The sequence below is a fragment of the Varanus komodoensis genome, unplaced genomic scaffold, assembly GCF_004798865.1.
Source record: "Varanus komodoensis strain SLA01 unplaced genomic scaffold, ASM479886v1 scaffold2, whole genome shotgun sequence".
Lineage (NCBI taxonomy): Eukaryota > Metazoa > Chordata > Lepidosauria > Squamata > Varanidae > Varanus > Varanus komodoensis.
Genome location: NW_025335568.1, coordinates 45,024,911 through 45,049,975, shown reverse-complemented (window position 1 = coordinate 45,049,975; position 25,065 = coordinate 45,024,911). Strand labels below are relative to the sequence as shown.

Genomic DNA, 25,065 nt, shown 5'->3' with positions numbered 1-25,065 from the left:
ACAAAGCCATTGAAAAATGAGGGTGATATTCCCCTGGGATTTTCAGAAATAGAAAAAATATTTTTGCACTGGAAGGGGTAACCCCCAACCCTGCTTCCCCTGAAAAGGTCAATAAGGGTTCAGCGTGTTTGGGGCCATGGAATGTTGAGTCTCAATTAGGAAATGCAAATAAAGGGGGGGTTGAACTGCTTGAGCTTCTTCAGCAGGGTCCCCAATCTTTTTCAGTTGGTGGACATATTTTGAACTTGCATGGGTTGTGTACTCTTTTACAAAATGACTACTGAGGGGCTTGCCTGGCTGTAACATGACGATTGTAATGGGTAATGGGCATGGCTGGGCACAAAAACCAAACCAAACCAAATTTCCAAATTGTGTGAGACTAAAAGAGAAATAGCTTGAAAACACAAAAGTCCTGTTTGGAACCCAAAGATGGTTCTGGAAGTCAGAACTAACCTTGTAACATGCCAGTCTTCCAGATAAATAAGGTGTGCGTGTGTGTGTGTGTGTGTGTAGAAAGAGAGAGAGAGTAAATAAAAACCAGCAAAAGCAGGAGAACTGGTACTCACTCTGTTGGGAAGCTCAGTCTTAACTTACAGTATCTTGAGTGAAGGCATGGCTGGGTGACTGGCAATCTGAATACCAGTAAAAGATGCACTGCAACATTTTGTTGTGATTCCTACTTTTTTATTTTGCGTTTCTGAACTTTAGACCAAACAGAAGAAAAGCTCAATGCATAGTAACCTCCATCACTGCAGAAAAATAGCAGTGGGACTCATCCCCCATAGATTGGCTAGGCATCACTGGCTGGGCGCTGATGCCGGGTGTGTGGCTTTAGACTCAGCAGTTTACATTGATCTCAAGTAAGCTCTGCTTCCAAGATATGGACATCAGCTGCATCAGGCTTGGGTTGCCCCCTAATTCCTTCCATAGATAGCTTTCTCACTCTGCCCCAACCACAAAGAAAGAGGTGTGCATGCATTTCAGAAAGATGGCTTTAATAATGAGAATAAATAGAACCAAGCGACCCCACCCACCTATCCACATCCCAACTGAAAAATTGGCATTGGGGAAAAAAGCATGGAAAAGCAGGAAGATACATTTCTGTATTCTGGATGAGAAAAAAGCTTGACCTTCAAGAAAAGCCCCTTTGCCCACTCAGAATAACAGTTTACTGAAAGATTGTGCTTTTTTTCCCCTTCAGGGGCTCTGGGACTAAAATGCTTTCCCAAACCCAAAATAGCTCTATGTAAATTAAGAGCACAAAAGCCCAGTTTTATGATTTGGGTTGCAGTTTAATTCCTTTCTATCTTTTTTACTATTGTTTAAAAAAACAGTCAAAACATCAAAGGGAAATGGCATGTGTTCTAAATCAGGGCTCCAGTGCTAAAGTATGACAGCACAAAAATTAAAACTAAATAAATGTGCTGTTTTAGCTCTCATATTTTCCCCAAAATTGCTTCTTATGAAACCTGCTCCTTTAAAGACAAGGAGGTTGCTTGGTTGGGGTTTTTCTTTTTTTGCTTTTGCATTCCTTTATTTGTTTGATCTTTACTTCACAAACTTTACCATGCTTGTGCTATGGCAAAAGACATTTCCCCTCTTCCCAAGCAGTATAATAATAGAAAGGGTAGTTGTCACAATATGTTTGAACACCTGATCCTGCCTGCTTAGCAGTTGCTCAGGCATTTATGGAATAAAATGAAACATTTGTGTTCAAAGGGTTGCTGTAATATGACTTGATGGGCAAATAAGAATGAAGAACAACAAACCAACCCTGACTTACAGTGCAATGGTGCTATTAAAAGGAATAATTGAAGCATTTTCCTGCCTTGTCCCAAGGATTACAACAAGGTGCATTTTCCACTTTGGGCTTTTCCCTACAGGTTCACCTGTGGATGCTACGGCTGTGCAATTCTCCTTATCTAGTCCAGTCATAGCATATTGTATGTTTCTTGTGAGCTGCCCAGAGAGCCCTTGGGCTGTGAAGTGGCATTCAAATGCAATAAATACATATGTTAGACCAGCTTTCCCCAGTCTGGTGATCTCCAAGATTTTGAGTGGCAACTCCTGGAACTCTGACCATTGTCCATATGGCTGAAGATGATGGGAGTTGAAGTCCAAGATAGTTGCAGGGCACCAGGTTGGGAAAGGCTGTGTTAGACAGTTATCCCAAGCCAAGCTTGCAAAAGTCATATAAAGAGGTAGACAATGGTACCATGATCAGTTACTGGGCAGCGGTATGCTGAATTTTACCCTTTTCCTTCTTCCATTCTTGACCACATTAACATGTATTCCTACAGTTACGGCCATCATTTTCTTGGCTCCAAGGTGAGCTAGAGGACAAAAGTGGGTAGCCAGTCTCAGTACAAATACTCCCTTCTTCCTTTTGCTGAACTTTCTTCATAACAGCTTGAAACCTCTAACTGCACCAGGTCATCTCGTGGTATGGCCTATGCAAACACACAGACAGGGGTTTGCTTCTTGGCTACCTATCTGGTTCCCAGAGCTGAGGCATGGGTAGAACTTGCCTCACCTCATAAAATCAAGTAGGAAGGCATCTCCCTAAAGTAAGTACATTTATTGTCTACATGTCAGATGTGAAATTCTTTAGTGGGAGACTCCAGTAAAATTCATAAATATACCATTTTATATGTTCTGGGTTTAAGGCTTGCAAGTAAGCATAAGATCCAAAGCGTGGCAGATTGAGATGAACAGTTATTGTCTCTTTCATTGTCAGGACCAATGGAATAACCATGACCAGATCTCATCCTGACCATAGTCACATCTTTCAAGTGCTGTGATAGTTTGTGTTGTGCTGATGCACTAGCTTATTTATCCAGTGTCTTGTTTCCGTGAGTCTGTTCTGATCTGAAACACACATATCTACTTCTCAAATACAATCACAGCTTACAGATCATCTTCAAGACCACACAAAATATTTGTCATCAGGTATGGTGGGGTGAGAGGCTGAGATTCCTGGGCTGCCATCCACAGTATCAAAACAAAATGTTAGGGGACAGGGAGCAATGTAACCTCAGTTGATGCACTACAGTGGAATTATCTGGGTATGAAATGAAGTTTGCTCTTTTCCATTCTGGCTGGGATCTTGCTTTCTGAAGGCTCTTTCCCACTATTGTACAATTCCCTGTACGCAGTTACCTAAGAACATTCACTCAAGGATTTATTTCTGGATCAGGGCCCCCATGGCTAAATGACGGTGCACATTAGCAGTCAGTTGCATGCCATTCCTTAGAAAAATGTGATATCCCATTCAGCAATTGGCGCCTGGGATGAGTCTATGACTGCTGAAGGCAGCTCTGTAAAAGAATTCTATAAGCTCTTCTCTTTCATTCCTTTTCAGATGAGAGACTTGGTCAGTCTTCCCCAACCCTCGTGCCTGTCAAATTCATTGAGCTACAGCTCCCACTATTACCAGCTAACATGTTTATTGGCCTTGCTGGCTGGGGTTGATGGGAGTTGTCCAATATGCAATATATCTGGAAGTCATTGGGTTGGGAAAAGCTGAGCTAAGTCTATAGATCCTGTTCAAAAATCAAAATAATGTAGGATTTTATGATTTATTCCCTTCATGATCCTTATACAAACTTGGTTCTGTGTTGTGGTCTCTGTGCATCACACATATGGGGTGCTGTGCCTGCACAGTGCCACATTCAGGAAGATTCCTCTAGCTAAGCCTAGAATTTTTGGTGGGAGCTCCACCTCCCCTTCCCCATTATATAAATAGGTGGGATCCCACCATTTCTCAGTTCACTTTTGATCACTGTTTGCAGTATTTTGGGATCTCTAGCTATACAATTACCTCAGCCTTTCCTCAAAATCCAAGTGATCATCTGTGCATTCACACAACCCACCCACCAGACCCACGTAAGTGCTGCTGGATATGTATGTATTTTCTCTCTCTTTACATACTATTTACATAGCGATAGGCACTTAGGGAACCTATGCATAGGGCACTGATGGTGAACCTTTTGGAGACCAGGTGCCCAAACTGCAACCCAAAACCCACTTATTTATCACAAAGTGCCAACACTACAATAAAACCTGAAAACTGAAGTATTAGTTTATCAAAAACAACTCACAGCCAGTCCAAACATTCTCTCTCTCTCTCTCTCTCTCTCTCTCTCTCTCTCTCTCTCTCTCTCTCGCAGTGCACTGACCAGCCATATGACAGCTTGGACAAGTTGCGGATAAAGAGTCATGGCTCATGATGTCATCTCTTGGTGCCACAACTCCTTTCCAGGCATATGCATGGCCTCTATGTGCACTGTTACCCGATGCTCAGCTGCTGGAGTGATGCTGGGGTGATTTGGCCCAAGAGCTGACAGAGAGGACCCTATGTGCCCACTGTGGAATGCATGCCATAGGTTCACCACCACTGCCCTAACCCTACATGGGTGCACACTGCAAGACCTAATAGAGGGCAAAAGTTCCACAGAAAAGAGGGAGATTTTGAAAAAGCCTTCCTTAAAAAGCTTTTTCCGCAGAGCTCATCATTTCTGCTAATTCTAAACACATTCCAACCATCAACATCATGCCAGGACACCTCGTTTCTCTAGCCCTAACCCTATCCTGGTGCACACCCCTAACCCTAATATAGGGCGAAAGTTCCATAGAAAAGAGGGCGGTTTTGAAAAAGACTTCCTTGAGTAGCTCTTTCTGCACATCTCATCATTTCTGCCCATTCTAAACACATCGTAACCATCAAAATCATGCCAGGACACCTCAGTTTTCTAACCCTAACCCTGCCCTGGTGCACACCCCTAACCCTAATATAGGGCAAAAGTTCCATAGAAAAGAGGGCAGTTTTGAAAAAGACTTCTTTGAGTAGCTCTTTCTGCAGAGCTCATCATTTCTGCCCATTCTGAACACATTCCAACCATCAACATCATGCCAGGGCACCTCGTTTCTCTAACCCTAACCCTGCCCTGGTGCACACCCCTAACCCTAATACAGGGTGAAAGTTCCATAGAAAAGAGGGTGATTTGAAAAAGCCTTCCTTGAGTAGCTTTTTCTGCACAGCTCAAAATTTCTGCCCATTCTAAACACATTCCAAGCATCAAAATCATGCCAGGACACCTCGTTTTTCTAACCCTAACCCAGTGATGGTGTTCCTTTTAGAGACCAAGTGCCCAAACTGCAACCCACAATCCTCTTTTTTATCTCAAAGTGCCAGCACTTCAATAAAACCTGAAAACTGAGGTTTTAGTTTAGAAAAAAAAATGCACAGCCAGTCCAAGAAAATATATGTATATCCTTGACATTGGACTGACTGGACGAGTTGTGGCTAATGAGTCACATCTCATGATGTAATTGCCTGGCACCACTACTCCTTTCCAAGCACATGCATGGCCCCTATGTGCACTGTTATCCGATGCTCGGCTGTTGGGGTGATGCAGGGGCGACTTGGCTTGCAGGCCGACAGAGAGGGCTCTGTGTGCCCGCTGTGGCACGTGTGCTATAGGTTTGCTGCCACTGACATAGGGCAAACAGCGGTCTCCAGTTAGACTGAGTAAATGGTGGGAACCCACCTATTTATATAATGGGGAAGGGGAGGTGGGGCTCCCACAAAAAAATCTTGGCTTAGCTAGAGAAAGCTTCCCAAATGTGACACTGTGCAGGCACAGCACCCCCGTATGTGTAAATATGCAGCTGACTACCCAAGGACCAACAGTTATAGGTAATCAACCTGCCTTTTCTTGACCTTATAATAGCTCTTCACATGCATTTGATCTGTGCACTTGTATCTTGATCTTAAATGTATTTTCTTTGGCCTGATGCTTCTTCCATGGACATGGGGAATTGTATCTAGGGCTGTGCCATAAATAGGAATTGCCCTTTTCACATTGTCTTGGAAAATTTGGTGTATATTCATACACTCATGAAATATCATAGTGTGAGAATTAGTGAGAATTATAACTCCAAGCCCTGCTGCATGAGCCTGCTATAAATGTATTGCTGGGACTCAAGTGAATGACAAAACTGTTTTAAAAACACTGCTGAATTCAGCTACAAACATTATAGAATAGTAGGAAAAGATGGAGTTATGAGCTTCCTGCACAGTGGAATTCACTGGCACTATACTTTGGAATAGCAGTTATCCTATAGATGAATCCCAAACTATTCTGAGACATTGACTGCATTTGGAATTATCGGAATGTGCTCTCACAATATGGCTGCTGAGAAGCATGCCATTTCACAATGTGGCAGCTATGATGAGTGCATTTGGTCAGTCATAGCTCCTTTCCTAGCAAACAGCCCCCCAAACCCCCAACACACTCCTTACCACCCCTAACTGACTTCCTCCACAGATAGCTGTACATGCTGGGCTGCAGTCACCCAATGTTATTACTGTCCAAGATTGTCTCCGGAGCCCCTATGGAACATACTGCCATCCTGGAAATAAAGATGGTGCAAGCATCCAGCATTTCCTTTTGCAGTGTTCCCACCACCCATATTTGATCACCCCTTTTTTACATTAAAATACCCAGGGGGAAAAATCAAGGTTCAGGCAGCTACATGTCAAGTATGACAGACATGCATAAAGTCCCCTTTGGTCACATCTGAGGTTAAAACAGATACAGAAGTCACTTCAAAATGTTCCACTTATTTTGCTTTGCTTGAAAGGATAAAATGCAATTTGCTGGTTTGGGGTGTGTATGTGTGTTTCTGGACTTCAGATTGGAAAGAAAACTCTGTGCCCTTTTCTGTATGGGGTCCGATGTGTACAGGGCGGGGATACTGGATATATCAAATATTCTCTTCTGCATACTCACAATATCTCTTTGGCTCAAGCATTTACAATCTGTTACACTCATTGTCTTACTCATTCCCTGACACACCAGAGAGAGTTTATTCTTCTGCTGACACACCCTGAGTAATTCCTATAATGCTCTCCTTTAGAAGGCCAATATCCACCCACGTGTATTCACTGAGGAACTATATCAGGATACGGGGAGGATTCATTTGTGATGTTTGGATCTAAACACATTTTGAAGCTTGGATGTGGAATGTAGGACCATTTGTGTCTTACAGCATGAAAACTATATTTAGACACCCAGTGTTCTCCCCACATGGAAAGATAAAGCTGCTATCAACATTTTTATATGTAGTTAATGCTCCCAGCTGAACAGACAGTTTAATTATGTTCACATACTATTAAAACTTTACTGCCAATATGCTTGTTTGTTCTCAAAGTCCCTTGTGTATCCAAACATGAAACACAGGAAATTCACAGATGTGTACATTCCCTGGAAAGTCAGGTATGCTGAGCAAAGTCCATGTTCTTGGCATGCACAGAGTTTTTAGACATGTATTAATTTATTTAGAACATGTTTATGCCATTCTTCTGACAAATGGCTCTCTGAAACAGTTTACAATAAATTTAAACTACAAAAACCCATAATCCCAACAAAAAATCCCTTACATATAAGCCAAACACAACATTTAAAATATAACCCCAACAATAAACACAACAGAATCCCATGCATAATCCCAAGCATTCACAACAAATCAAGCCAGAGAGCTGCCATATAAAACATAATACACAGTATAAAACTTAGCTGTTAAAATATTGGAAAAATAAAAAGGATTTTGCGTGGCATCAAAAAGAATAAAGAATTGGTGCCAGGCGCACTTCTTTGGGGTGCTGGTTCCATAAACAAGGTGTAACAACTGAAAAGACCCTTTTCCTTGTGGCTAATCTCCTTACATCTAACCTCCGAGGAGACTTTCAGAGAAGGACATCCAGTAGTTATCTTTAGGCATGGATAGGCATATATGGAAGGAGGCATTTCTTCAGATATCCTATCCCCAAGCTGTTTAGGGCTTTAAATATTAATGCTAACACCTTAAATCAGGCTTCAGCTTCAACTGGTAATCAATGGAGATCATTATCAACAAAATAAGATCATTTATGTTACAGGCCTAGTGCCTTCAATGATGCAACATACCTGCTAGGTGACCTTAGGCAAGACACTGGCTCTCCTCCTCACTTTTCCTTTCCTTAGTCTCCAGGCTACTACATGGGGATAGTAATATGGATCTACCTTACTATATAGTTGTAGGATGACTGAGATAAGGTCTGTGAAATGATATAAAATATTCCAAATGCACTCTATGGTATCATATACAAAATGCCCACTTTTGTTATAAAATCATCTATGTCATTTTGTGGAATAGAAATAAATGAAACTCTGGAGGTCTAAATGGAAATCTTGTTTTGAAAGTGAATGTTCTGTCTTCCACTCCTGCCCTCCAGGTATGTGTTCCCAGCATGTCTTACTAACCTCACTCCAAACAACTTGGAATCAGCAAAGAGCAGAAGCCACAAGAGAAGTTTTAAGACTGAACAAGATGTACAGTTTTGCTTGCCCTTTTAATTGGTAAAAACCAGCTAGGAGATGCTTGGAGCTAGTGCTTTCCCCTTGTCACTTAGAGGAGACATGTTGATTTCTTCTTCTAAGAAACCACATTCCTAGGTTGCTTCCAATAATTCATCTCTGAACAGAAAAATGTTCTGGTTTAGGAAGGATTACTCAGAAACATTTTGACAATAAAATTTCAGCAGGTCCTTAACTGTTCATGTTTCCTAAACACTGGGCCCCTTGGGGTTCCCCCTCTGGTTTTCTGAAGCCTTATGCTGATTGATAACAGGACTCTACCACAAAGATACTTGAGAAGTTCAAAGTGGTAGAACCAGCTAAATCTTCTGTATATCAACCATAGTTGGAGGTGCCTTTAGGGGATCAGTTACTAGAAATTCATGCATCAAAACCACTTCTCAGTACCTCTGGCCAGGCTCCAATGGACTTTATAAGGTTGGCAAGAACTTCAAGTTTCACTTGACACGTCTTTGTAATAGAACGTAACAGAAAGTTGCTCAAGATGTTTTATTTGGAAATTACAATTAATCAGGAGGCTTTGAGGGGCCAAAACTCAATTTCAACACAGTTTCCTCTGTTTTGCTGAATTTCATCCATTACCTCTGCAATAACAAATGGCAGGCAGCACATTTCTGGCTGATTATGCCATGTGTCAGGTGGATCTGGGAGGCATGAAGCCAAAAGGAAAGTGACTAACTACCAGAGATGTGCAGTAATCCCTCAGAAATGCACTGTGCTTCAGAGTCCCTCTGCTACTATGAAATGGAATTGATTAAACACAGAGGCCCACATCCTGAAGGTGCAGAGCACTTTTGACACTCGGTGGAAGCATAGGTGCTAATCAGTGCCAGGAGATTTAGCCTTATCCTTAAGGCCATTTGCTAACAGAAAACTCATTCCTGTTGAATTTATTCAGACTTCAGAATGGTGGATTATCTACACACAAGATTCAGATGAGGTCTACTGATTAGGATCTTCTCCTGGGGTTCAAGTGGCTTTGTTTTAGTCTTTCATCCCAGCACAAAAGTACTGTGGCATGATAAAAGGGTAATCATATTGAGTCAGATTGCACACTAGGAGCAATTTTACTCAATTAGTTATGGATTTGTGAAGTTCAGGCTAGAAAGGGACTGTTGAACAACACATCCTTTTGTGCATACTTTTGAAAAGCTCCACTTCTCAGAAACGTTTAGGAAAAGGAGGTCTTTGTGTTATCCACATAAAGCATAAATACTTCTTGATATAGGTAGATGTTCAAAAGATAAGCATTGGAATACTTGGTTGTAGGGGGCTAGGTAAAAAGTGATAAACATTGGTTCACGTGTAATGACACCCCAAAATATGGGTTACACATGGCTTGCTGCATCCTGGGTTGTCATTGTGCAACATCTATGTGCAAGTATGACTTGATTTGCACATCACAGTGGTAATTCTTGGGTTTGATTCACATCAGTGCCCAAACAACCGCAAGAAGATCAGCTTAAGCCAGCTGGAAAAAGAAGCCAAATGTGTACATCAGAATAGACGAATGGTCATCAGAGCAAAAGCCTGTCTTGTCCAGCATCCAGTTCACACTCTGACCAACCAGCTGCCTGTAGGAAAACCCACATGTTGAACAAGTGCAATTACCCCTTCCCATTCATGTCCCCAGCAACTGGTGTATACAGGTGTACTGCCGCTGATACTGTTGGTAGCATGTAGCCATCAGGACCTGTATCCTCTGATAGCCTTCTTCATGAATTTGTCCAATCCCATTTTGAAGCCATCCAAACTTCATAACATCTTGTGAAGGAAATCCCATAGTTTAACTCTGTGCTCTGTGAAGAAGTACTTAGAAACATAGAAACAGAGTGAGTCAGAAGGGGTCACCCGGGCCATCTAGTCTGACCCCCCCAGCTCCAGCGGCTCCACTCATGACATGCGCACCATGTGCATGGCTAGCCTATCCTTGAACAAGGATACTTTCTATCTGTTCTGAATCTCCCACCAATCAGCTGCATGGGATTATCCTAGGATATACTATTATGGGGCGGGGGGAGGGTATCTTTCTATGTGTGTACTTTCTTCCTAAACATGTGCACTTTCTCCACATCATGCACAGTTTTATATAACTCTGTCTTATCTCCCCTAACTCACTTTTTCTCTAGGTTAAATAATCACAGAGAACGTAACATTTCCTCACAGGGGAGTTGAGCCAGCTTTGTGTTAATTTTATTCCCCCTTTTCTGCACTTTCTCCATGCTGCAATATTGGATATTAGGTGCAGTTTGCAGAACTGTGCCCAAACAATAAATTTGGTCTGTGCCCCATTACCATTTGAAGTATTGTGTACAGGCAAATAATTAGGGCCTTTTCTGTACTGGCAGTGAAATTATGGAACTTGACCTTTCCAGTGCATCTGCTTTTTCAATCTTTTGACTATTGATGGTTGTGGTATTTGACTCAGATGGATAAACATTATTTATATATCTGCCCTGATGTTATATTTGCATTTGCTATTTTATTTATATTTATTTATATTTATGCTTCATGTACATAAAGATTCCCACCACTCCTAAATAAACCTGTCCAGCCATATTGAATATCTAGAAAAGATACAAATATATTGAAACAAACAACTCAATGATGAAAGCTACAATGTACTAAGGCTGCCAATTATCACTACTTAAGTGGGAATGAGGATTTGCTTGGTAGAGGCAGGCATTGGATGGCATTGTTAATCACGTGGGTAGGGCAGTGAATCCCTTACTGAATTGCCAGAATTCCCAGTTCATTCTGCCCCAGTGACTTCATCATCTCTTGCTGTCATTGTCATCACCATCACCATCAAAACCATCCTCCTGTTTTCCTGACAGTTATTAGCCCTCAGTATTGCTTGTGTTGATTTCTGAGAGAGAGAAGGAGGCCCTTCTCACAGGCTTACTAACCTAAAAGTCAAGCTACTCCAGGAAAGGGAACAGAAAGAAAAAGCAGAAGAGAGAAGACAGACCAGTTGTTCACGGCCACAACGAAGCTATGGGTTGTAAGCGGGCATCCCAGTGCAGTCTGGAACAATGCAGCTGAGCCTCCGGTGTTCTTGAAGGAATAACAATCGGTGGCACTTTTTTCTTTGGTCAGCAGCGTGACCCAGAGTCCTCTCCTCTTTTGCTTCTCCAATCCCAGGCAATAGGCAGTTGGAGGAGAGTCCCTGGGAGAGTCCTCTGTCCCTGGGGCTATTTTGGAAGGGATGGTTGGCTTTCTTCCAGATTTTACCAACTTCAGCTGCTACATCAACTGTTGCCATTCTGGACCAGGGAGAGTCGCACCCATGCATTGACAGCCTTGTGACTAGGCTGGTGTAATAATGGGCAGGACAGAAATTTAATAAATACATAGATACATAAGATGCTCACTATGTGAGGCTGGTTCAGAAGATACACTTAGTACAGAATGCTGTTGAAAGGACTGCCTTGCCAGGCACACACACGTGCGCGCGCACACTTTCCTTGCCTATGCAGAAAGAGCTGCACTAGCTTCCCGATTACTACCAAGTGGGGTTCAAGATATTATTAATGATGTATGCATCCCCAAACAACTTAGGAACACAGTACCTGAATATAATCTCCCTCAATTAGACCAATTAGACTATTGCCATCTTCAGGGGAAGGAGGCCTTCCCGCCTGTGCCACACCCTTCAAGTCCCCCTGTGGCAGTCCCACTGTAGCGGTCCTTCCCTGGGATGGTGCCCAGAACGGCCTCCCATCCCTCTGCAATACACAAGGCACTGGCAAGTGTTAACTTTTGATGGTTTCTCAAAACTTATTTGTCTACCCTGGCTTTACCCAGCCACTAACTAAGCTCAGTGCTGTTATGCTTTTAATTATGCATTGTTTTATAATATGTAATAAGCTCCTCCAAAATTTTAAAAATGGAAAGCCATATTTACGAGTTCTAAAATAATAAATGACAAAGAAACAAAAGGAAGATATCTGGATATGGTTTTGTAACAGAAAGCACAACCCATTGTTCTGTGACAGAACTAGAGAGAATCTGTATTTCCCTGACAGAATACGTGCATTGTTCATGTAAAATCTCAGGTTTAATGTGTGGTATTGATACTGATCTCAGAAAGATCTCAGATGGCAGGGCTGGGATCCAGAAGGACATCGTCTGGCCATGAAAGATTATAGTAGTTGAGATTGATCATTGCTTGGATTTAATATTTGGCACTTTTTTAACTAGTCCCCATACCTTTGAAGTTTTCATATGTATTCATTTATTATTCTTTTATTATATTTATTTATATCCAACATTTTAGTTTCAAGGAACTCAAGGTGGCTTCCATAATTCTCCTCCTCTCAATCTTATTCCCACAACAACAACCCTCTGAGGTAGGTCTGAGAGTCTGTGACTGGCCCAAAGTCACCCAGTTAGTTCCATGGTTAGTTCCAGATCTCCTGATTATGCCACACTGGCTCTTGGGAGGAAGAGAGGGAGACATTGCAAAACATTCCCATTTCATACCATGTTTATGTATGAAAGACTTGGATTTTAATATTTCTGTTTCATTAGTTTCACTTGATCATTTACCTGTATTATTTGCAATTTTGCACACTTTAATATACTGGACAGAAATCAGGTCCACTCTTACATGATTCATATGAAATATGCTGCTTACTTGTGAGTAAGACCAAGTAAAATCAGTGAGCCTCGTTTCTGAGTAAACATGAATAGGGTCTGGCTGAACATCTGTTCATATGTTTTCATTTATCCAAGGGGCAACCAAAAGATGTGAATTGTTTGCTTTTTATATTAGCCACCATAGATATACTGACATGACATGTGGCTTTGAGGGGAAAAAATAGTAAGTTCGGATAATACAACTTAATGGTTGATGATAACTAAAGTTTGGATAATGAGGGCACTGCTCTCCTTACTATGGGTTTGTGAAAATAGGTTATTATTTAGTAATTAAAGATTAATTATTGAAAACAATTACTGTAGAATCAATAACTGCATAATGAAACGATCTATTATATAAATGGCAATTTCCTGTAAAATATGTTTTAAACATGCTGTTATTTATTTAACATCCAATTACTGTCGGACACAATAAAAATTAAAAGTTAGTGTGGCACATACAATTTAAATGATTACTAGAGGGAATTTTATAGGATTTTTTTGGTGGTTTTTTTTTGTTTTTGTTTTTTTTGAGAAAACACTAGCTACTGACCAGAGGCTTAATATCTTTTTTGTTTTGTTTTGTTAATATAATGAAGTATGTTAGAATTAAGATGAATTGCTGTGGGAAATGTCTGGCACTTGGTACCTTCTTGTGGTAGTGATTATTCTGGGGATGCTGCATAAATGCAGCAACTAACCCACTGCCATACTAACCAGCAAGGAAAGCCCCCAGCTTGGTGGCAGATGATGGTGCAGTATAGCCAGGACTTGCAGGGTCAAAGCACCAGGACATACTGATCACCTGGGATTATGATGTCATCTGCAACCCACCCATCTCTCAAGGATTCCTTGATGACTTGGAGCATAGCTATAATCCTGCTGGTAGTTAGAGTGGGTGGATTTTCCCCAGCTACAATGGCAAGGTTCAGACAACGCATCCCTACTGGATTGCTAAAATCTTTGATGGAAGTCTTTCTCCAAGAGCCTCTTTCCAATGAAGTGAGGGGAGAGTGGCCAGGAGAAGAACCTTTTCTGTAGTTGCACTGCACTTTTGAAATGGTCTTCCCAGACAGATGAACCTGGGTGCTGTTGCTGCTCTCATTTCAGCACTAGGTAAAGACTTTTTCAATTTAACTGACCTTTTAATAGCTGAACTCATTTTTAATTGATTAAGTTTATTGTTGCATGCTGTGTTTTGACCACTTTGCCTTGAGTGTCAGATTTTATATTCTTAATGGATTGTATTCTTAATGGACTGTATTCTTATTTGTTCTTATTGCTGCTGCTGTTGCTTTTTATTGTAAGCCACCCAGAAAGCCTTTTGGGCTATAGGGTGGCATATAAATACAATAAATAAATAAAATAACCTCACCTTGTAGGCTGAGCATAGGTTGTTGCTGAAATGTGGATTGCTGTGGGGTCTCAGTGCAGCTGTTCTAACAAGCCATGGCTTGTTAATTATGAACAACCTGTGAAGAGGACCCATCTTTTGTCATTCTGCTTTGAACTGTGGGCTATTCATTATGGCTTGTTGTCTCAGCTGCCTGCTGACATGATCATCCAATTGTCTTGAACAGACAATTAAAGCCCATCAGCTTTACAGAAGGCCTGCTGTAGTGGAAATGAACATTACTTGAATTCATTATTTGTCACCGATCAACACAGCTGCCTGCATTTTGGGACTGTTCATGGGGGAGTGGCTATAGGGTCTGCCATGATTTCTACTACAGTACAGGTGTCAGAGCACTGGTGCAGGATGAAGGTCCTAGGATGAAACCTTGGCATCTCCAATAGATCTGGAAAGACCCCTCTCCAAAGCCATGAAGAGTTTCTGTCAGTTGCTAAGGATCAAGTTGTTGAACTCGAATGCCCATCACCCCCAGCCATTGACCTAACTGATTAGGGCTGTTGGAGCCCAACAACATATGGCTGACCAAACGTTTCCCACCACTGCTGTAGAGGATACTGAGCTAGATGAACCAGTCAACTGATTTGGTATAAGGTAGCTTCTTTGGTTCCACTTATTTGCTGCCACAATAAGCCATAAACCAGTGTTTCTCAAATGTCCTGTTTTCTGAGTATCCCTTCCACAATAACACTGGCCCAAGAACCTCAGAATACCTGAAATGGAAACCAAACAAACTGCAGAAGGACATGTTTGAGGCTACACTCTGCTTGGATAGGGCATTGGTTGGAGCTGTTGGTTCTTACCACCACTGGTTCTCACTCACCCCGTGATCTTAGAGTGCTACCTAAAGCCCAGCCAATTTTCTCTGGTACCTTCAAGGGAAGACTGGTAGTGGTGGGGAAGCTGTCTTTCAAGGACGCCTATTTGCTATAGCAGATCTTTTCACTGAGGAGCTCATGATAAGCTCTATGGTTGCTGGAGGGGAAGGAACCGGGAAGGAGAATGGGGGAACAATCTGAAGGCACATGTCACAGCAATATTATGGCAACTGAGCAGGCATGGAAGTGTTTCAGGTGTGGGAAACATGCATCAACCCAAGGGCCAAATTCAGTTTTGGAGAAGCTGCCTGGGGCTATATTGCGGCGGTGGGCAGAGCTGAAGGCAAAGGGGGAAGAGGCAAAGGTAAATGGCATGGGTCCAAAATTGCAATAGCAACAAAATGCCAGCATATTTAATCTTAACGCTCTTACTACCAGTAACTGAGTTGTAGCAGAGGCATGTCAAGCCTTTAGAATGAAGACAAAAGAACTGCATGAAAGCCAGAGAACTTTTCTTCCAACCACTACATTTTTGCTGGTTGGGAGGATGGAGGTGGGTCCAGGAGAGGGACATGGCCATCTGAGGAGCCCTAGAGAGCCAGACTGATCCCCATGGGCTTCTTGATCCACATCTAGTTAATGCTTGGATGGAAGACCCTGTGTATTTACTTGATGGAAGTAAATAAATATAATAAAGAAATAAGCAGTGGTCAGGGAAGAGAGACAATGGACCTCAAATGAGAATACATTATCTTTCCCAAAGCTTACTAACTCCAGTCAAGGCTGCAAGGGTGAACTATCATCTCATTCTTGTATGGACGTATTTATTTAGGACACAGAGCTAGATGACTCAGGAAGTTATGTAAAAAAAAAAAAAAGGAAAGAAAGAAAGAAAGAAAACCAACGCACACACACAAAACCCTGACCCAGTTAATTTTCAGTGCTATTGTTGGAAGCATATCAATGAAAATTAATCAAATGGTCATGAAAGAACCGCAGGGATAAAGTGCAGAACACTAGTGGGTGGGAAGACTTTTGGCAGCTGCCACTACAAAGGTTTTAATGAGAGGAAAACACATTCTCAAGCAAATTAAAGAGTAATGGTATGATTAAATGGTAAATAATGGCTAAGTACATGAGTCAAAGACACTCAAAGTGGAGCTCCAAAGTTGGAGAAGTAAGATGTCCTCAGTAGGCTCTGAGTAGAGAGTTCCCACTAACTCAACGTGAATTTTAAGGTGGAAAAGTGGAGCCCAGTGGCCCCATAATAGTAAAAGCAAAGCTGCATGTGAAACAGGAAATAGACATTCCAGAGGACAAGAGTCCCATCTCACATGTGGGAGCAATGTGTATGGGAGGGGGAGGGAAGGATTTGGTGGGTCCCATGATATTTCTTTTATTGATTGATGGATTGCATTTTGAGACCACCTACTAGCTAAACTGAACTATGTACAGGTGAATTAAAAGCATCAATGAGGAAATCACAAGAAAAGAAAACAGCATAAAGCAGAATGAATGGCAAAGGCATGTGTGCATGTGCATGTGTGCACACATGCACACAGCAGCACATAATAAACTCAAATTAAAGCCAGCAGCAAGAGTATAACAGTGCAAAGGTTGGAAAGCACTCAAACTGTTATTAAAATGCCTGTTGTTAGTCGTGAAGTCGTGTCCGACCCATTGCGACCCCATGGACAACATTCCTCCAGGCCTTCCTGTCCTCCACCATCCCCCGGAGTCCACTTAAGCTCACACCAACTGCTTCAGTGACTCCATCTAGCCACCTCATCCTCTGCCGTCCCTAAAATGCCTAGAAGAATCCAAAGGTTTTTCCAGGCATTGAAAGCACCATAATGTAGGTGCTGGACAAACCTCGTTATGGATGGCGTTCCAAGGATGGGGTGCCACCACTGTAAAGGATCTTTACAGTGTAATTACACACCCCATCTCACCTCTGCCTCCATTCCACAATATCTTCCTTCTCTGAGTCAGAAGCTGTAAAGAGAGGGACACAGCACCACATTTGCTGGTTGAGTCTATCACAGCAGTTCTTATTTTGATCTCTTTTACCTGTTAAATAACCTGTCTTGAAGTGTCACTGTATACATCAGTCTGAGGAACCTGTGGTCCTTCAGGTGTGGATGAGCTCTTACTGAAATCATTCCCATCCATTGGCAAGCCTAGCTGGGGCATATGGATACTAGAGTCCAACAACACCCACATAACTATCCAGAAGTAACTCACATAGAGCTCAGTGGGGTTTCTCTTAGGCAAGTGGACACACAAGGACATCCTGCCTACTGTCTATGAACAGAGATATCAGTGGACTTCAAGGATGACTCCAACAGCCAGTGAGGGGTAACTATTCAAATAGTTCATCCTCCCCATTTTGTCCCTTCTCTTTCAACCACAGCAAAATCCTTGTGTACCTAAAATGTGGTTTGCCACTCCTTCACTTCCTCAAACCAGTTTTTCCAAAGTTGCTTCAATGAGCTTTCTGGAGAGAATTGATACATGTGAAAGATCAGATGTAAGTCTACTCTTTCTAGACTAGGTCAATGAAAGTAATGGGGCTACTGCAGAGTAACCATTGCTTTAAATGCAGAAATGGTCTCAAATGGGTTGGCAAATATTGGCACCCGCCAAATTGGTGGTTCTAAAATGGGTGTCTAATTTAAGGCTGGACTGAAAACCTGATTTTCCATCTTAAAAAGACTTTCCATTCTAAAATTTCCCTTGAACGGTCGCAGTTCATAGAAAATGCCATCTTACTATAAATCTTACATACCGCAGGAAAAAACCACCTTCTTTATAGTATGGCATGCTCAAATGGAAATGAGTTTTGTGAAGCCGCTGTCACATTTGGCACAAGGGTTTGTGGTCTCTGTTGGAAGGCCAGTGCCAGGATCTGCTCCTGGTTTCTGAGGTTTGGTGTGACTCAGAAGGTAAAGGAGCAACAAAAACACCCTCTCTCTGTCTCCTTTCCTTTGTCCCCACCTTCTCCCGGTCTGGTCTGGGAAGTGTTTGAAAAGTTGATCATCCTCATTGGGTTGAAGCAATATAAAACTTCTTGTTCCTCCAAGGATTTGTGACAGCACTTTTCGATGGATTTTGCTTTTGTTCTTTTCCCCTGTCCTAATTTTTTTCGCACAAGCTTAAGCTCATCTAAAACCATTACTTGTCCGGGATTTCTTTTCCACTGTTTTGCTCCTTATGCACTGCAGGGGGATTTCCTTCAGGAAGTTAACGTCTTTTGAAGGTTCCTGGAATGTGTTGGATCCAAACCTTTCCTAAGATTTTCCATAACTCAGTCATGATCTTGCCATGGTGCTGTAGTTTAAAGTCATTTCCTCACCCTATGGCAAAGTTACCTGGTTTACTGTGTACTGTGAGACTGAAGGAAAGTCCCAACTATCTTTATAGTGATTTTGGGGAATTTTATTGCTAAGATGTGGTTGATGAGCACTGGAACCTAATAATTTCAGTGCGCTGGGTCTTGTGAAGAATACTGTGCCCCTGAACATGTTTGCTTCACACTGTATATGCTCTGTTGACCTCTGCACATCTCCAATTAGGAAGAAGGATCTCCAGCTCAGATGCTGTGGCTTTAGTGAGACTAGAGACCTGGCAGCTATCCTTGTAAAATTAACATCTGGCATCATTGCCAGAGCTAGCAGTAAATATTCCCCACTGATATTTCCAAGAAGCATCAGCAAGTAGATGGCCTACTACTGAAAAGAAAGCAGAGAATGATCTATCATTTACTCATTTTCTGTGGTTCTTCCCTAGGGAATTCATAATGTGTGGCACCTTTCACAGGAAGTATTTCCCACTAGTTGTGCAGGGAACACATTTAATCTTCATATTTTATCGCAGCTGCCAGAAACATAATTCCCTAAGCTCTTCTTCCATTTATGTCATGAGTAAACCTTGTGGCAGACAGTGGGCAGAGTCAACCCATGAAGAATGTCACAAGTCTCCACAGCAGTGAATTTTAGAGAGGTGGCTTTCTCAATCACTTAAAACAACTCAGCAGAGGTATGAAAGCCAAACTGGTTTAGACTGTGAATTTTTGCATACTTGGGAATCTGTGCAACAGCACACAAGGGGACCTACTTCTGAGTAGACCTGAATAAGCTTGCCCTGTTTTCTTGGCAGAAGCTTGGGTATGTTTTGTGTGAAAGTTAACCCTCTAATCTGGTATCCTGTGTTGAGCATGGGTTTGGACCCAATGACCCTTGCTGGTCCCATCCAATTCTACTATTCTGTGCTTCTAGACTAAAGGCCACTCCAACAGTATCATTAGTGATAAGGTACCCATACCAAAATTTGTTTTTATAAAGGTTAAAAAATAATGAGTAATTAGCAGTCTTTAAAATTAGCAGCAGCAGAGGCCCTTCTCCCTGGCTTATCATCAAAGGTTGCCAGATTCATGATTTCAAGAGTGAGGGCCTTTTCAGTCATGGCCCCATGCCTCTGGAATTAGCTTCCATAGGAGTTCATCCAGCTCCTCCTTTGCAGGTCATCAGAAAAGTTCTGAAGGTTTCCACCCCACCTTTTTATTTTTTTATTTTTTGGCTAACCTTTTTATAATCTGTGGGCTGCAGATTTTATTGGAATCATCTGCTTTACTGATATAAGCTGTTTAAATAGTATGTTATAAAGCATTTATTTATTGCTTTCCTATTAGTTTTGTATGGGCCATATGTATTGCTTTTATATGACTGTGATAGTATTCTTTGTTTCAGGATGTCCTAATACCCATGACACTATTATTATTTACATTTATTCCTTCTCCCCCATTTCTTTGTTTTGGGATCGAAGCATATCAGAATAGGATGAATACTTCCACCTCGAACCCTTTGTTGCTGGCTGCATTCATTATTTTCAGTAGGGACTGAATCCCAAATTGAGGACAAAATTGAGCTACTTCAGAAAGATTAGTGAGATTTCTGAAATGAAACTCCCCTAAAGCTGCACACATAATTTGGTGTTTTGGAGGGCACTGCATCACAGATGGTGCATCCTTTTCTCCCCAAGCTACCCATATAAGGAGAACTCCAGAGTGACAGGATGGGCAAGGTGCTGAAGGGGCAGTAGTTTCGCCCCTGATTGCTCCAGCTTTTAACCATAGTAAGTAGTTGTATTAGGGTGCTGTGTGGCGGGGAATGAGTTAATCCTCTCCACAGTGCTGAAGCCCTTCTGAAAATTTGCACTGGGGCTGCTGCAACAAGGCATGGAAGTGTGGGAAGCTGCCTTGCCTGAATGAGTGTTCGTCTATCCAGTCCAGGTTTATCAGCATTGACTGCCAGCAAAGGATTTCCAGCTTTCAGGTGGAAGTTTTTTGTAGCCATAACTGGGAAACCTGGAAGTGAACCTGGAAACTTTAGTGTGAGGAGCAGGTTCTCTGCCACTTAGCTATGGACCCTCTGCCACTCACTCTTAGATCACAAGTGTGTGCGGGAGGGGACTTGGGGTGGACCCCACTGGGGAAGAAGGGGATTGCTCTCCCTCTGCCCAACACTGTGACCCCATATTGAAAAACACCCCCATGGCACCAGCAGAAGCCTTTGAAAAGCCTGACTGAAGTGGGCAAAGAGTGGTGTGTGAGTGTGATTGCAACTGTGTGTGAGAGAAATGTATGATTACGAGCATGGGTGTGTAGAAATATATGTATGAGTGTGTGTGTTTGTGAATGTATATGTAAGTGAATCCACCTCAAGCCTTTTTGTGTTGGCTATATCCATCTATTTTCAGATTTGGCTGAATCCCAGATCAAGGACTAGATTGAGCTAATTCAGATAGATTCAGAAAGGGGAGCGAGCAATCACACTGGGGCTGCATGCCAGGAAAGGACTGTCCTCCCACCCTGTGCGTGGGCCTGCCCACTGCGGGCAAGAAGCCCCCAGCCACCTTTTCTGTCCCTGACTAGATTGTCTCTTTGTACCCTTAGTATAGCAGTGGTGGAAGTGATGGGGGCGGGGGGGGGGGGGGGGGAGAGAAACTACACAGCAAAAATTCCATGCAGCATTTAGACAAGCCCTCTAAAGAAGACATTACTCAGAAAATGCTTCTGGTGCCATGAGTATGATCTAATAAAGCTTTAGAATGCAAACAAGAGATTGGATTAAGATGGACTTTCCATTCCTAGCTGAAGCTGTCTAAAAGAAATGAATGAAGGTGTTTACAAAATACTTTTAGGTTTCTTGCACAGTTATACAGTCAGTGGAAGTAAACAGTCATTCATTTCCTGTGATACAACAAGGACAATCTATGGTGCCCCATGCTGTCCTAATTCTGCATCTGAAGATCATATGTGTAATGTACAGATGGAAATATATCCTCAAGGTAAAAAAAGAAAGTGGAAATTGGCTAAAGATCAAAGTTTACTTGCATTCCATACTTTCCCCACTTTTTATTATCCTTTCCAACTTTAGTCTTTTGTAGAAGATTTCTCTCTCCTGCCTTCCCATAAGGGAAAGCTGAGATTAGAGTACAGAATTAAGTTTTGTCTTTTTAATCTGTATGTAAATGGGAAACAGTAAAAGAGCTACAGTATAGTTAAACCAGCAAACCTGGAAAGCCAAAGGTTCTAGTCACTGAGGCCCTGGAGATCAAGGCTAACAAAGATGGTGAACAGAACATTGGCCATGGCGAATTATCAGAGCCTCAATTCTGTGAGATTACATATATTCATCTGTAGGCACATCTGCAGGCACATCTGCAGTGATGGGATCTTTTCAAGAGCAAACAGAGCTTCAGTGGTAGTGTGGTAACCCTTAAGGACCATGGCAAAGTTCTTCAAGGGCCACAGGGTATCATGGCAACCTTCTAATGTACCTTAAGATACAGCATGTACTTCCTGTGTTCTCATTCTGACATAATGATCTGCATATTTTATTGGCACGCCAGGTTTTGGTCACCTCATCAAACAGTTGCTGACACTAGCGGATGGGCGCATGGTGCTGGCCCTGGAGGGAGGACATGACCTTACTGCCATCTGCGATGCATCAGAAGCCTGCCTAAATGCTCTGCTAGGAAATGAGGTAAAACCACGTCAAAAAGCTTGGAAGGCAATGTTTTGCCATGCCACGTGCATTCGTTGTTCATAACATGCAGAAATTGGAGGCCCAATCTAGTCCTCCTGAGGTTTCGAACAGCCCTTTGCCCATGCTCCCTTCCCCAGGCCACCTCCTTTCTCAAAACTACTCAACGTTCAATTATTTTCTAGCTGGGAAAATCCACTGGAGCCTCACTCTAGGCATCACGTAGTATCATTCCAGGCCACTTCTGAGGAGCAAATGGCAGCATATAGTTACTAGGAGCGATGCTGCTTTCCTGGTAGCTTCTCAATCCTCCCAAAATGTAGCCCTCTTGATCCCACATCTCTGAATTGACCCGCAAACCATTTGCATCAGCCTCCAATAGACCAAGGCAATGGGGTAAGAAGCACAAATGTGAAGCAGGTCTTCTGACAGCAGAGGTCACAACTCCATAGAGAAGGGTGTCTTTGAAGTCACCCCATCACCAGGATCCTCTAGACAAGATCTAGACTGAGGCCTGGCCTTGAAATGGTTAATGTTATAAATTTTTATGGTGATAAGCTGACTCACTGTAGCCAGTTTGACTTCTTCTTGGTTTAAATTGCCTTCATTCCAGCTGCTCACTTGTTATTTTTAAAATTATTTAAAATATTTTTTAAATTATTATTGATGGTTTTATTGTTTGTCTGTTTAAACTGTGTGTTCAGAAAAAGAAAAAAATAATGGTCCCCTTTATCCTAATTTGAAGATACACTTCTACAGGTGATTGATAGGGTAATCAGTTCTTACTTTCTGGCAGTTCTCTTTCACAAATAGTGCTAACATAGCCGGCATTTAAAAAACATTGGCAAGGCCAACATTGGCTTCTCATTGTGGCCCCTGCAATTGAACTGAAATTAGGAAGGTCAGGAAAGGCCTCGGTGAGGCACTCTGCAGTTTGTCAGATGTATTTATTCATGTGCTGAGGATTAGAATTCATAAACATGAATGCACAGGCTATGGAATACTCCTGCTTTGCCTTTGTTGTTCTTGGCTGGAACCTGTCAATGCAGCAAGACGCTGCTCTGTCCATGCTACTATCAGCACGCACACCACACAAATCTACAAAACAAGCAACTGAAAAATGAGTAGCGCTTTCCAGCATTCGTGGCCAGCCAGTCAGACACCAAGATGGAAAAGCACCAGCTGAGCAGTGGGAAGAGCTTGTTCCCATTAATTTGTCTCAGGATTCCTCGAAGGAAAATATCTGGACAGCCAACATGGAAGAAACAAATGCACACCGAAAAAGAAAGAATTAGATTCAGCATGCATCACCTGCGTGAAGGTGATGAGTTTAGCAAGATACATTTGTTACATTTACAACATGTTATTAATTCTATGCATGCTTAAGGAGATCTGCAAATATTAAAAATGCAAGTATGGTTATGAAGACAATGATAAAATAAAAAATAAAAATTATTCAGTTATAAGTATTATAGCCAAACACAGAGAAATGCTTGTAAAAACAGCCCACTTCCAAAGATATTTTCTTTAACCTTGGATTAAGTCATATTGATCTCAGTGGATCTTACTTCTGAGTAGACATTGGTTGTGCTCTCACCTTGTGGTAGAGGGCCAACAGTGAGGAAACAAGGTGGACTTTCCCAGAAAAGAGATTACAAAACCAAGGTGTAGAGTCACAAAGAACTGTTCCGTGGTCCCAACTACTTTTGATGTTGGTGGGACATACAAGAGGCCCTCCAATGGTCCTCTTAGCGGTGAGTGAACATTTATTTCATTTTGGCTTTGTAAGCATTTCTCAAAATTTGTGAAGTTCTGTTTCAGGACAAAAAGAACTTCAGATTTTTTAATGAATATGGGAGAAATTGAAACTGACACTTTAGTCCATTCAGGACCAGAACTTTTGCATGCATAGTGCTTCAAAATCTAGATTTCTGTCCCTGTATTTTAGGGTTACCACATCTTTTTTTCTGGCAGGTTCTTGTCTCAGTTACGTGGCTGGAAAGTAAAACATAGTGTTTTCCATTTTGGAGATAGCTCTGCCTACTGAATTTGGCTGGTGCAAATAAATAATAATTTTGTTTAAGTTCATTTCTTATTGGAATTTGCAAAGTTCTTCCTATTGGGAAAGAATGGATTTAAGATTTAAAACATTTGAATGTGAGAAGTGAAATTAACATATTCACCCATCCTTACATGATCTTAATAAGTGAATGGATCAAATGGAACAAATCATGGCAAAGTAAGTATAAATCAAGTAGTCTGTCCACTTAGCTCTCTCTATAAAAAAATCAGTAACAGGAAATCCTTTAATACAAATACTGACAAATCACAATTAAACAAAAACATGTCTGTTTTGTTAAGCTGCAAATCAATATTTCAATTATTCTTCTGTGTTCAAATTTTTCTCCAAGCAAAAGCAAAATTTTCTGCTGGCTTACTATGGGTGAACATTGCCATGTTAGTACTACCCAGTCCTCCTTCCCTGCCACAGTAGCATTGCAGAAGACTTTATGTTGCACTCTCAGTTTACTTGTGGAGTCAGTCATGCTATAAAAGCAGCAAAAGAGCTGAGACTCATGTGTTGTTCTGGCATGATAGATGCCCCTTTAATTTTGCTGCCACAAGCAACTTAATGCATGGTCAAAACCAACCCTGTTTCCCTTGAATATTATGCCTCAGTTCTAAATACATTTGACTTGGAAGTGAGTCCCATTAATTTCAGTGTATTT

At 41.8% G+C, this 25,065-nt stretch overlaps 1 protein-coding gene across 1 annotated transcript in view; it reads left to right on the top strand.

The window, feature by feature from the left end:
• The window catches only part of LOC123022863 (histone deacetylase 9-like), a 193,530-nt gene that overhangs the window by 99,147 nt on the left and 69,318 nt on the right, over positions 1-25,065 (top strand). The window contains exon 10 of the mRNA XM_044428959.1: positions 22,203-22,336. Coding sequence (XP_044284894.1) covers positions 22,203-22,336 — 134 coding nt within the window. The remainder of the gene's footprint in view (positions 1-22,202; positions 22,337-25,065) is intronic.